The sequence below is a fragment of the Diplotaxodon limnothrissa genome, linkage group LG14 (genome assembly GCF_057381915.1).
Source record: "Diplotaxodon limnothrissa isolate DT_005_m linkage group LG14, D_limnothrissa_male_GT1.1, whole genome shotgun sequence".
In the NCBI taxonomy this organism is placed as follows: Eukaryota; Metazoa; Chordata; class Actinopteri; order Cichliformes; family Cichlidae; genus Diplotaxodon; species Diplotaxodon limnothrissa.
In genome coordinates this window covers 16,770,876-16,785,416 of record NC_140609.1, presented here as the reverse complement: position 1 = coordinate 16,785,416, position 14,541 = coordinate 16,770,876, and the positions used below count along the sequence as shown (strand labels likewise).

At 46.2% G+C, this 14,541-nt stretch overlaps 1 protein-coding gene and 1 pseudogene across 1 annotated transcript; both read right to left on the bottom strand.

Annotated features, from left to right (window-relative positions):
- Positions 1-4,691: 4,691 nt before the first annotated feature.
- On the bottom strand, positions 4,692-10,929 carry LOC146618654 (transmembrane protease serine 2-like; annotated as a pseudogene).
- An 887-nt stretch (positions 10,930-11,816) lies between these two features.
- On the bottom strand, positions 11,817-14,368 carry LOC146618653 (serine-protein kinase ATM-like). Its single transcript, XM_085370098.1, has 9 exons — positions 14,339-14,368; positions 14,115-14,231; positions 13,865-14,014; positions 13,599-13,764; positions 13,161-13,247; positions 12,935-13,049; positions 12,391-12,454; positions 12,155-12,297; positions 11,817-12,066 (listed from the first exon to the last, which is right to left on the bottom strand). Exons 1-9 carry the CDS (start codon positions 14,366-14,368, stop codon positions 11,886-11,888), a joined length of 1,053 nt encoding a protein of 350 aa, XP_085226224.1. The 3' UTR covers positions 11,817-11,885.
- Positions 14,369-14,541: the final 173 nt, after the last annotated feature.

Below are 14,541 nucleotides of genomic sequence, written 5' to 3'. Positions count from 1 at the left end.
GAAGGCTGGACCAGAGGATGATGCAGACACGAAGGCTGGACCAGACGAGGCTGATGAGGACGCTGAAGCTGAGGCTGGACCAGGCGAAGCTGATGAAGATGCTGAAGCGGAGGCTGGACCAGGCGCAGTGGGTGAAGATGAGGATGCTGTGGCCGAGGATGCGGGCACGAAGGCTGGACCAGGCGAAGCTGATGAAGATGCTGAAGCGGAGGCTGGACCAGGCACAGTGGGTGAAGATCAGGATGCTGTGGCCGAGGATGCGGGCACGAAGGCTGGACCAGACGAGGATGGAGACACGAAGGCTGGACCAGGCGATGCTGAAGCAGAAGCCGAAGCTGGACCAGGCGTGGATGAAGCTGGAGATGAAACCGGGCCAGGCGTGGATGAAACCGGGCCAGGCGTGGATGAAACCGGGCCAGGCGATGAAGAAGCTGTAGCTGAAGCCGGGCCGGGCGAAGCTGACGCTGTAGCTGAAGCTGGGCCAGGTGAGGATGAAGCTGGACCAGAATCAGGCGAGGATGAAGCAGAGGATGAAGCCGGGCCAGGCGTGGATGAAACCGGGCCAGGCGATGAAGAAGCTGTAGCTGAAGCCGGGCCGGGCGAGGACGAAGCTGTAGCTGAAGCTGGGCCAGGCGAAGCTGACGCTGTAGCTGAAGCTGGGCCAGGTGAGGATGAAGCTGGACCAGAATCAGGCGAAGATGAAGCCGAGGATGAAGCCGGGCCAGGCGTGGACGAAGCCGGGCCAGGCGTGGACGAAACCGGGCCAGGCGTGGACGAAACCGGGCCAGGCGATGAAGAAGCTGTAGCTGAAGCCGGGCCGGGCGAGGACGAAGCCATAGCTGAAGCTGAAGCTGAAGCTGAAGCTGGGCCAGGTGAGGATGAAGCTGGACCAGAACCAGGCGAGGCTGAAGCTTCAGGCTGAGGCGTGGCAGTAGCAGGTGGTAGCGCTGCAGGTGATGGTACTGCAGGAGGCAACGCTGCAGCCACAGGTGGAGAAGCAGCCACAGGTGGAGAAGCAGCCACAGGTGGAGAAGCAGCCTCCTGCTTCGCTAGCTGGGGGATCCTCGGGCCCCCCAGCCGACGTGGCAGTCAGTGTGGCATGAGGCTGGACGGGCTCCTCGGGCCCCCCAGCTAGCGAAGCAGGAGGCTGGACGGGCTCCTCGGGCCCCCCAGCGAAAACAGCCGCAGAACCAGTGGGCACCGGGGCCCCCGGCACACATGAAACAAAACCAGTAGGCACATGGGCCTCTGGCACACATGAAACAAAACCAGTAGGCACGTGGGCCTCTGGCACACATGAAACAAAACCAGTAGGCACGTGGGCCTCTGGCACACATGAAACAAAACCAGTAGGCACGTGGGCCTCTGGCACACATGAAACAAAACCAGTAGGCACGTGGGCCTCGGGCACACATGAAACAAAACCAGTAGGCACGTGGGCCTCGGGCACACATGAAACAAAACCAGTAGGCACGTGGGCCTCTGGCACATATGAAACAAAACCAGTAGGCACGTGGGCCTCCGGCACACATAAGGAGGGCTGCAGCTGCGCAGAGCACTGACCCTGCTCAGGCAGTGACAGCCCGGTGCAGTTCACAGCTGGCATCTTGGCCTCCAGGGGTCCAGAGTAAGCTGAGGGCAGTAACCCAGCCTCTGGGGAAGCCCCGGAGTGAGCAATAGTCTCTAATGTAGCCAGCTTTTGAGGAACAGGTCCGTAGTGAAACAGTTTGTCTCCCTGCTCAGAAACAGCGGTGGAAAAACAGTGTGAAAATTGTGGCTTAAGGGAGGCTAATGGTTGAGCTACAGACTGGGAAGCTTGTGGTTGGACACAGAACTGAGCCGGAGAATGGCAATAAAGTCCTGGCTCAGAAGGAGCGGCAGAGACACAGTCTGTCAGTTTTGCAGCGGGTTTGTACACGCCCACTTGGGAAGGATCCGTTACCACGAAGGTAGGTAAGCGATCCATACAGTCTCCCATCCCGCTCTGAATAGCCCCAGAAAACAAAGTCCCGGAAACTGGGGAAAGCAATGCATCCCACTGACTCACCGCATCGGGCTGCTCGAAAGTGAATGCAGACGGGGGGTGAAGTCCAAGGTCCAAAAGGAGAAACTCCCGCTCCCACGAACAGAGCGAGTCCAGCAGCCATGGGAGACCGGTCACCAGACGCTGTAGCCGCCTCTCTATAGCGCGCTGGGACGTGCCACCCGGGCTTTCCAGCCACAGGTCGATCAGCTCCTGTGTGGCATCAATGAGCGTCTCCCGTAGCTCCCTGGACGGATTAAGCGCTGCTGGGTCCATCTTGTGGTCGTGTCGTACTGTCACGGTCTGGGGCAGCGGTCGTGTGAAGAGTGGAAAGGAGGACTCAGATGCAGCACTTACTCAGATGTGAAGGTGATTTATTGACAATACTGAACATAAAGTGGAGATGGCAAACAGAACTAAGGACGAACTAAACTGGGAGAAACTACACAAAGGGAGTGGCAAACCTGAACATGAAGGGAGAACAGCAGGGAGAGCACGCAGGGGATTACACCAGGTATGAACACAGAGGATGAACACAGACAACGCAACGAGGAGCAGAGGAAATCACACACTATAAGTACACAAAGAGACACTGGGAAATCACACACAGGTGGGGGAAACAGCTGGACCTGATTAACCTGACGAGACAGGGGAACACTAACACCAGGGACCAACAGAGGGAGCACAAACCCAGAACCCAGTGTCTAAAATCCCAAACACAAACCATCCCAAAGCAGCCATGAATAATAATGAAAGTAATAACAATAAAGAACATAAACATAAAGTCACTGAGTCATGGTCGCAGGACCATGACAGTACCCCCCCCCCCCTCAAGGGCTGGCCCCCGACAGCCACAGAAACACACCACCAGATCCGGGCGGGCGGCAGGGGGCCCAGGACGGAGGGACCGGGCCAAGACCAAACACGGAGGCCCCAGAGTCCCAAACAGACAATACGAGCTCATCATTTGCAGAGGGACCTGTTGCTAGTTTAGTCTCTCTGACTGTTTCTGAGAGTAAAGTACACAAGTTTCACGACTCAAGGTGTGCTTGGTAATTTTGATAGCTATTGAAATGGTTGTGGGGCGGAAAGTGGCTTTAAAGAGCCTTCACGATTTTTGGTGATTAAAGTTCAGTCATTTAGTTGCTTTACTCCAGCCCATTCACTAGCTGAGACCACATCCTCATGTAGGTTTGGTTTTTCTAGTAGATAATTGCAGATTGCACGAGCATGAATTGAGGCTGCTGTTTGGGGGAAGGCCTCAGAGGGGACTTCCGGGTTGGGCATATCCCGATGTGAATGAAGTGGAAAAAAAGAGGAAGTGTGGGGGGTCGTTTATAGACGGAGAGCTGGGAGGGCTGTGAAATTCAGATAAATGAGCCAGTACACACCCAAGAACCCAGCCCCAGATACTGAGAACCACCAGCCACTGGCAGGGAGTGTGGCCGGGAAATAGGCCCCACACCTGGGGGAGCCTGACATGTTCTGAGAGAGAGAGGTGGAGTCTAAGACCTGACCTGAAACATAGATATTTACTGTGTAACCCTCCCCAAGACCTTCGGTGTCTACATGCAATTTAAAATTGAGAAGTGGGCCAGAGGTGGGATAGAGGTGAGGCTGAATGAACAGACTCTGGACGCTGTTCAGTGTGCCCACCCCGAAGGCCCTATATGTATGTGTCATGAGAATGAAAGTAATGAGAGAGTCTAAACTGTGGAGGAAAACTAAGGTACAGGCAGCCATGAGGGGGGAGAGAAGGAGGGCCTCCCTTGTACCTCAGTGACACACCTGCATCCCAAGCCCCTGCGTGTGTGGAGGGGGGAGGAGCCAGCTTCCTCGCTGACCACCAAGGGCAGGGAGGCGCAGGCCCATACAGCCCATGGCTGCAGCACCACCGACGCCCAGGGTGACCCATCCGACCACCCCACTCTTTTGTCTCTTTTAGCTAGGTGCTGTTTTTAAGCTTATATGATTCACAACTCAGTCTTCAGTGGCTTAACAAAATAAAAACATTGCTCTGAAAATGATCAAGTACAAGTAATGGAGTCTAAATGAGTGAAAAAGCAGCCAATGTCCAAAGAAAAACCTTTAAAAACCTTCAGAAGACCTGGAGAACTATTGATCAAGACCACTTTATAAAAAGTAGGAAAGACAAGAAAGTATGCTCACACTTTGGAAGCAAAATATGAAGAAATGAGGAGAGGATCAAGACTTTTGCACAGTACTTTGTTTGCATTTTTGTTCCTTCTTTACAAGAAAAAAAAAAGCTTTGTAATCCTCTGCGGATGATAAAGGCGAAGGATACCAAAGACAATGAAACATAATAATGTCAGGGCACGGATTAACCTTTTGGCTTGTCAAACACTCGAACAAATACGATTAATCACACACAACACTCATATTAATATCCTAACTTGGCGTCAAGGCCCTGCTGTGATTCAGACATACGGTGTTTATCATTACATCCAGCCTCCAGGTCAAGCTGTACAACTCAGAGCACCAGATGGGTAAACCTTCTTATAACATCTGGTCCTCCAAAGAGATTAAATCAAAAGGTACATAAAGTGCATGAAATCACACAGAGCGAAGTTAAATTTGACTTTTAATCAAAGTCTAATCTTTCTTTATATTTTACACTTTGCCTGTTCATGAGTGCCATTACAAAATCTCAAAACGAATGAACCTTCATCTGACGGTGGATCCAGTCCGGGAAGTATGCGACGTTGCCGTAAACACCCGGTGCATCCTGCCCAGCGTGCTGTTCCCCCCAAATGCTGTCACCTATGAGCCACCATACTCCATCCATCAGGGACACCAGAGGGCCGCCGCCGTCAGCCTGAGACACAGTTCAGGAACAAACAAAGGGCAATACTAACTTACAGTGACTTTGAGAGGCTACATGAGGACTTTTGAGGACAGTTTTAGGTCTTTCATGGATTTCTGAGGTCAGTGAAAAAGCTCTAAATCATCCAAATAAAAGGGGATATAATAGTCAGCTGCCTCCTCTGGGCTCTAACTGTACATTCACTGCTGACTGTATAAGTGGATTGTTACCAGGCACAAAAACGAACAGTTTATTTAAAACGGTTGCTGCACACAGAACATAGTGCTGGACTTGTTTGAGAGCGCCGCAAAAGCAGTTACATAAGAGCATGAAAATGTTTTGGATTCTTTGATGAACAAAAACTGCTTTTATGCGACGGTCTGTTTGGACTGGCTGAACTGCAAACACTATTGGAGCGCATTGTTCTGAGTCTGCATTCAGAGACTCCATTCCCACTAAAACTGAAGCATTGTAACCTCGAGGTGGGTCACACTGTGGACCTCTGACACTCAAGGACACTACACAGCTAAACTGATTATCATATCCTGGGATATCCTGTTCGTGTAGGCGATGAAACTGTTGCACTCTGCAGCATCTATGAGAGACACCTGAGCCTCCATCAAGTATGGAAAGACAGAGTCTGTCAAAAAAAAAAAAACATAAATTAATATATAAAATAACGCTCACACACTCTCCTCTACGTTCAATCACTTGACAATGAGTGCAGGACTTTGATGCCATCTAGTGGTAGTAGGCGGCAATGAGCACCAATACTGATTCACTAACTACAGCTGCCTCACCATTTGCTCTGTGACCAAATCGTGTTATCCAGCACTTGTGATGAGCAGTGACTTTCAGGCCCACGTTTGGGAGGCACACGGGTCCGATGTGCCTGAAGCCTACCAAGGAGTAAACATCTCTGCTGTAACGTGTTTAACACAGGACGAGCTGCTGCTGTTAACAATGGTGTCAATGTGTGCACTCTTACAGCCTCTCTGTACACAGACTGCCACTGTGTGAACAGCTTATTCACACAGAGGGTTATACTCAGCTGACAGCTTGCTAGTTTGCTAAATGTAACGCTTACTGAAGTAACAGTGCCAAATGCATCCACTGAGGATGTGCATCTTCCAAAATGTCAACAGGTCTCAACAAAAGTTATTTAAAACTTCTATGGATGCACTTTTAACAAAAACGCCTTATCCTAAAATATATGGTGCCATGACTGGCTAACAATGCCTGGTTATTAAGACTTCTGGTTGAGATTAAGGAACTGGGGGGGAAAGACAACTGATTAAAACATGTTAATATGGGATTAACTTTGCTGAGTCCAGCTTAGATTTATGCAGTAAATCTGTGGCTGTAAATCTGTATAAGACAAGATAAGATATACTTTACTTATCCCAAAGTGGGAATGCAGCAACTCAAGATTAGAAACAGCCTAAAAGTAGAATGAATATAAACACAAGCACAATAACATAATATACAATCTGGCAAAACAGAGATATCAAGATAAAACTACTATAAAGAAGCTAAACAGACTCATTGGCCACTTTATTAGGTACACATTTCAGCTGCTTCTTAAAGCAAATATCTGAATCATGTGATGTATATGGGTCATATGACAGCAACCCAATGCATTTAGGCATGCAAACGTGACAGGGTGCTGAAGTTTGAACTGAATGGAGAATGGGGATTTAATAGGTGATTTAAGGGACTTTGCACACGAGAGTTAACTCATATTACTCGTTACAATCAAATTATGCAGAAGAGCATCTCTGAATGTGCAGCACATCGAACCTTGAAGCAGACGGGCTACAGCAGCAGAGGGTCACACGGTCAGCTATTGACAGGAAACTGAGGCTACAGTTTGCACCTGCTCAACAAAATCAGGCAGTAGAAATGTTGCATGGTCTGATGTGAGCCAACATTCAAATAGCAGGTTCAGATATTTTCCTTTAAACCAGGGGTATTAAACATAAGGCCCAGGGACCAGATTTGGTCCAGCATTGACCTCAATCCGGCCTGCTGGATGGCGTTGGGAAAAGGAGGACATAAATGTGGGAATTTTAACTGTATTTTCACAAGTTCTACAGCTTTAATAAAAAACAGTACACCAAAGTAATTAACTAATTGATTTCTGTAACTTTATACATTTATTCTTACAATTTAAACCCATGCTGACAGATTGTTTTAGTTTACTAAAGCAGCATTTCTTCACCATGTAAGAAAAACTGAGAAATAATGTTGAAATCACCCTTTTTTTTTGTCCTATATTAGGGTCTCTCATTTATTAAATGTGTAGGTAAAATTTTTAAACTTACAGAAATCAGATAAGATGAAAGTGGGCTGTATGTGGGCCGCAATATAAAAGACTGGTTTCTTGAACATGGCAGTGAGTTCACTGAACTCAAATGATCTCCGCAGTCACCACATCTCAGTCCATATTAAATAATAATTAATAACTTCAATTAACTAAAAGGTGATTAAAATAATGTAATGAAGGGGCTCATCATAAGCACCTGTTATGTCCAAAGGTTGGGAGAGCCTCATAAGAGCAATGTCATTTTTCAGGGTCTGGCTGTTGTAGCTCTCATGAGTTATAATGCGACGCACCGAGTAAGCAGGGTTAAACAGAGGGCCTAATGGGTCCACTATCCCAGCATACTGCCCAGTCTGCAGGACTGGTGGCCCTGCAAAGGTGGGGGGTGACCAGCAGAGATTTGATTAAAGCTGGATCAAACCACGGTTGCTGAAGGGTGGTGAAGGTGAAGGTGGAGGACTCACCAGGTCACACACTGAGCGGCGGTGACTATCCAGTAGGGGGAGACGATGGCTCCTCCACAGCGGTGAGAGCCGGCAACCTGGAGGCTGACTTGCCAGGGCACAGCCCCAAGGGAGGCCAGCTGTCCTGCAGAAGCCTTGCTGGAGTTCACCCTGCTTCCACAATCTGAAAAAGGAGGCTGCTGTTAGAGCATTCTACAGCTACAGGCTTTCAGAGAGACAAAACTCAACAACACACTGAAAAAAACCAGTGTGATTGCAAGGAAGAGCCTTCAGCTATCCTCAACTATGGAAACAACTCCCAGATTGGATTCAGGAGACAGACAACCTCCTGCTTAGGCTTGAAATGTTCTTTTTGATATGCTGGATGCACTCCACTACTACATTAAATCATTAGTAATTAGCAACTTTTGGTTCTCACTATACTTTGCCTGTCTTGTCTCTCTCTGCTCTCTTCTCTTTCGCCTTATCCCCAAACTGAGCCTTGTTCTGCCAGAGGTTTCTTCCTGCTAACAGTGAGTTCTTCGTTCCCACTGTCGCTCTCACTGAGGTTTGATATTGTAGAGACCCTACACCAGGGGTGTCAAACTCAAATACACAGTGGGCCAAAATTCAAAACTGGAACAAAGTCGCGGGCTAACATTTATATGAAAAAAAAACTTCCTCCAGATATAAGAATGAATCTTTTCTTATGGACTCAAACAGGTTTTGCTGAAAAACTGAATATGGAACAAGCAAAGCTTAATACTAAACAATATATATATTAGCTGTGTAATACCAGCAGGCCAGCTCTAATAGTAATTTGGTATGGCTTCGCGGGCCAAATGTAATTAGGCTGCGGGCCAAATTTGGCCCGCGGGCCAGAGTTTGACACCTATGCCCTACGCTATTAGAAAGAAACCTCAGCTAACACACCGCTTTCTGTGATCCAGCACATGGTGACAGTGGGAAGGAAAAACTCCCTTTTAACAGGAATAAACCTTTATGTGCTTGTAATTCACTTGCCAGGTGAAAGGTTGGTGGTTTGTTTCCAGGGGGTTTACCTTATAATATAAAGCACCTTGAGGTAATTGTTGTTGTGATTTGGTTCATTTCTAAGAAAGTATAAAGACATACTAGTACAGTGCAATGTCAACACCATGTTGTTAGGACATGTACTTCTAAGGATTGGAGGAAAAAAGACATTTGGAATGAGATCAGGTTAATATCATATCAATATTAGCATTTTGACACAGGTTTATCATTACCAGCTCACTCACTGTAGGGCAAGTTGTTGCAGTATGGATGCCTGAGGGTTGAAGTTAGACTTCACTAGTAAGAATCCATCATTAGCATCAGCCTTTGCTGGCCTGATTTAAAATACGTGCCCCTGTCAAAGCACAAATTGTAAAAAAAAAATTGAGCATCGCTTGAAAATCGTTCACAGAGCAGCTTTTGTTTCATCTCGGGCTGAACTAGCTGAGCATCTCACCTGATGTATCCGATGCTCTGGCAGCTCGCTCTGCCCTTCTCCTCGGTCCAGCCATGAGAACCAACAGATTTTCAGGCTTTACTCTGAGTCGAGTAGATCTGAAGCAGGAAACTGGAGCCGTGCAGCCTCACTGAGCACAAACAGCAAACACAAGCGATGACTTGGCATTTTGTCACAAGTGGAAAGTGGGTGAAGAGGCAGCCAGTTGAGAGTGAAGCACACAAAGGACTGGCAGTTAACAAGGAAAGATAAATGCTTCAGTCTACATATTATCTCATTATCTCATCATGAGGAATATGGATGATTCCAGAAAAAACAAACCTATAAAAGCATCAAACTGTTCCGTTGTATAAACTCTGACCTTGTTTTCAAAGATTGGAAATCCAGATGAACAGAGTTAACTTTCTGGGATTCTCTCACCTTCTTTTATTGAGCGTGCATCAAGATAACAACTAATGAGGCTACCTGGGAACAGGTCAGCAGCACCATTGGGTGTAAACAGAGCTTCACGACTCTGTGAAGAAGTATGGTTTTAGAGGATTTTGGGGGGGAATTTCCATTTTTTTGGAAATCCCAGAGAAACTTCATCTGCTGGCTAATAAACAGAATGGATGATTGCATGGGGCACTAGAGCACACAGTGTGGGTAATTTACACATATGTGAAGGTCTCATTAGGGCTTAATAATATATTCAGCTTTTAGGGCAGCATAACACTTCCATGGAGAAGATGTCTTTTCCAGAGATGTCCTTAGTTTTGTTCATTTCTGCAAGACAATGCAAGGTGCCAGTAGTCCAGATGAAAAATGGACCCACTTGCAGTCCAGACCTGTCCCCCTTTGCAAATATTTTGTGCGCTATGAAACAAAAAATGCAACAAAAGAGGCTCCGAAATGAAATCTTGTCAGTGCGAGAATGGGAAAGCATTAAACTTCCCCCCCAAAAAGTCCACATTTCATTTGTTGTTTTCCAAGTTTTTCTTTTTTGTAAACCAGGTTCTTATCAGTGTGTTTCATTCAGCTTTATTGAACAAATCTAAAGGTGGAGGACAGAGAAGCTTTTTCTTCCCACCATGAAGCTGCTTACCACAGTTAGCTTCGTCCTGCCCTGCGGGACAGTCTGTAACCCCATCACACCACTGGGACTCCCACTTGCGGTTCCCATCTCCACATTTAATCCCATGAATACAGGATGAAGAAACTGGAATTGAAGACAGGAACCAGAAAAAAAAAATCAGTCTTCCAATCTCACTAATGTTGACTCAGTTCACTAAATAAATCCTTCACTTACAGTAATAGGCAAGGAGGACTCCAGCCACCAGCAGCAGCAGCAGCAGCAGCAGCAGCAGCAAGGAGATGACAGCAGCAACAGTGAACTTGATGCACCTGTGTTTGAAATCTGACAGAAGAGCACTCACCGTGACTGGAAACCCACTCACACCCAGCTTCACGATTACATTTTATACACAGAACAGTTTCTAATGAGACTTTTTGTTACAAGCAGTGTCCAAATGACGTGCCTGGTATCTGTACAGTCGTGTAAAGTATTCAAACTGTATTAAAAGACACTCAAATACCTTTGTGCTTGGGGATGGAGGGACTGCTCTCAGGTGGAGGCTTCAGCGCCACATTGTGAACATACTGGGGTTGAACATCTGATTCGGCGAGCGCAGGAAGTTTCATCTTCTCATATTCACGGATGAAGTGAGGACAAGCGTCCAGATACTTTTGGCAGAGCAACAGTGTTTTTGTAAAGTTACAATACTTAAATTGAAAGCAGGTCTTCTTCTCAAGGCTGATTAAATGCAGACTCACCGGATTGGTGGTCATTTTCTGTTTAATCATCTGTATTTTGAAAAAATTGAAATAAAATCCCCCTGTGATAACTCCAGCAGCAATCTTTCACTCAGATAATCTCATCCACATCACTGCCAGCACCTCCGGCATCTCCTCCCAGGCTCCGCTCTGCTCATTCTCACATGGATGCGATCAAATAAAGAGTTTGTATGAAAACTGTCACGCCTACACTTCACACAGCATCAGTTTGTTTCCCTCCTGAGCACACAGCAAAGACAATGACGAGTTGGCGAGTCTAAACATGACACAGGTGTTATCTGCTTAAGTGTCAGAGCAGTGAGTGAGTACTGTAACGCCGAGTGTGCAGTGGAAAGGTACTGAAAACATGATGTATAGGCAGGTAGACACAGCGTGTTTCAGTGATGCAGTGGCTGAGCGACAAGAAAATATGGAGAGGATATTTTAAAGTGAAAATGAAATGCATTAATCAGGCCAGCATGCTTTTGGATTGACTGCTTTTTTATTTATTTAATGATACAGTACTCATTTGACAAAGCAGCCTTATATTCAATGCACAGGAAAAGAACAAAAACATTTTACCTGATAATAAAGAACAGACATGAAATGACGCCTGGAGAAGGCTTTAAATGGTACTTCACATTCATACAGTCACTTAGCAACATTCACATTCATCTGGGTGAAACATAAAACATGCACAGCAAACATGTCAGCCTTCCAAACACACACACACACACACACACACACACACACACACACACACACACACACACACACACACACACACACACTTATTTGGTCTTTTTTAATAATTTTTGTGATTTGGCTTGATTCCTAATGTTGATCTGTTGAGTCAGTTTTATTAGAGTCGTACAAAAAGGAATGAAAATTCCCACCTCTCTTTTTTTCAACCAAAATAAACTTCTTTTTTTTTTTTTTGCACTTTTTCCCTGATATCACTTTTTTCCAGTCTACACCCAGGCCTGCCATCCTGGGAAAAGTCTGCTAAGGTTTTTGGGGTCCATGGCTTGCTGGATGAGCAGGTTGACCTGTCCTCCCACGCTGAGCACCGTTCCCTCTTCCACTCCCTTGAGCTTCTCCTGCAGCCGCAGCAGCACCCGCTCCGCCACCTTGTTGAAGCTCTGACTGTCACTGCTGGAAAGAATATGAGGGGAAGAGCCTGAACACACACACACAAAACCTCGCCAGCTCCGATTCTGACACTTCTCTCCTTGATTACCTGGATTTACGGCTGTTGTCTATGTCATCTCCCCCCATAGTGGAGCTTAGCGTTGCGTTGAGCTCCTGCTGCTCGTCATGCTGCAGGTAAAAAGCTTTCAGGGGGTTCATGGTCCAGTCAAACAAAGGGTCATACAGCAGCACCTATTTAAAACGCACAAAGACACAGAAACTTACAAAAGCACTCCTTAATATGAAGTTATGGAATAAAACATAATATTTAGAGCATGATTTTACCTCCACAATAGTCAACAGAGCTTCTTGAGAACTTCTCATCACCTCCATCGTCTTCTCACAGCATCTGAAAGGGAAAGCAGGGTTCAGATTATTTATAGTGCTAAATGTTTAAAATGTCTAAATAGCAACAGATTTCCCAACATGAATCTTAATCTGTGGTCTGAGAAAAGATTAATGAGGAAGTTTGTTTAATGACACAATGTAATATGCTATTTCAAATTATAAAACTTTATTAATCGTGAAGGAAACTCATCAATCAATGGTGATTAGCTACTCATACAATAAAAGGATCAGATCATTTTTTTATTATGTCCTGTAAAACCTCAGAATTGACAGGGGGTCGATTTTTACTGCAAGCCACTTTGCAACCCACCTCCACTTCAGTTTATATTTTCATGTCTGATTCAAATTTGTCATGTTGCCTGCCGTGCTCTGTCACAGAGTCTTTACTTCCAGTTTTCCATGTATGAGTATAAAAGGGCCTGAAGGTCCCAGACCACTGCTGACAAATAAGAGCAACATCTGAGCATAATCGTGAGCTAACCTCCTGAAAACTCCCTCCACTCCAGTGATGCCCATACCGTCCACAATGTCTCTGGAGAGTCTGAAGGGGACAGTCTCAGGGGTGGGGAGGATCTTGCCTTGCTCAAAGGCCACACCTTTAAAACATCAACAACAAAAACACACACAGTGAAGAAAAAGGGGCATCCACACTGGAGGAATAAAAACATTTTCTGAAACAAAGAGTGACCTTCTTGGTGTAAGAATACCTAAATCGATGTGCACCAGTTCTGCAGTCTGTTCGTCGATCAGTATGTTCTGGATGTGTCTGTCACCCAGACCCACGATGTAGCCAACTGTGGACACAAAACAGAAAACAGAAGGTTTGTTTTTACAATTACTGGATCGTCGTTTGGAGATAATATGAAATCTCGTTGTGTGTATATTTAATGTATATTTTTTAATTCTGTGTCATGACTGATAAATGTTTTCTTTCAACTCTGGACATCAACTGACAACAAAATGTTGACACGCTGAGGTGAAAGGTGGTGTTTTATGTACAAAGCAAACCGGGATCCATGAATCACCTTAATAATAATCAACACCAACACTTTAGTTTCAAGTCACATCAATTATATGTCGCCCTTCAGTTTGTGGCATCTTGTATTTACAGTACATAATGAGCTTTACTCTGTGAGACGGTGTACCTATAGAGGAGGTGGCCACACTGCGAGTGTAAGCCAGCCGCTTCTCCATCCACACTGCGGGATCCAGGAACCGTTCCATGCAGAAATACCTAAAGACCGGCCTGAACTTCGTGCACACCTCGTTGTAGGCCTGCAGCTTCTCGTCGAATGCAAGTCTCTGAGCGTCCTGCAGTGACAGCCCAACAAAAACTACAGCTGTGAGTTCTGAACCCATAGCAAGCATGTGTTGCCATGTTGCAAGTGTTTTCCTGTCAGCATCGCCATACCAACATCTTCCTCCGGCAGGCTAGGCTGGCCCAATCTTGGGGTCGGAAGCGTTTGTGAGCTCCTTTATTGGGCTCCACCAGAAACTCCCCGATGGGCACCGTCCCAGAGCACCACTCTAACACGCCACTGCGCTGTGAGAAAGGCACCACCTGGAATCAAGTATATGACAAATTTTTTTTAAGCAACGAAGGGAAAAAGAGATGAAAGCAAATGTGAAGCAGTGCCACAGATGTGCGTCTATCGGGGAACCTTGTATCGTCTGATGTTGAGCTTCCTCTTGCGTGTGTCTGTATTGCGCTGCAGCAGCATGGAGCACATGCCAAAGACCTGCTGCATCACTGCGTCCTGTCGCAGGTCGTCCTGACCCTGTTTGCATTAAAACACTAAAATCACTCACAGGTGACTTGACCAAAATCATCACAACGATCCTTTATTTTAGTGCAGTTCAGTGTATTTGTACAGCCCAGTATCACGTGTGAGGGCTCAAACTGCTTCACAGCCATAGAAACAAAACAAGAACAGACAGACTGAGTTCTGTAGGACACTGGCGTTCAATGCACATATTAATGGTGGTGCTGGAACAGGAAAATCACATCTTATCAAATGCATCTACTCAGAAGCATCTAAGATACTGAGCAAAGTGCCCAGATATGCAGACGACGTTGACATATCAAAA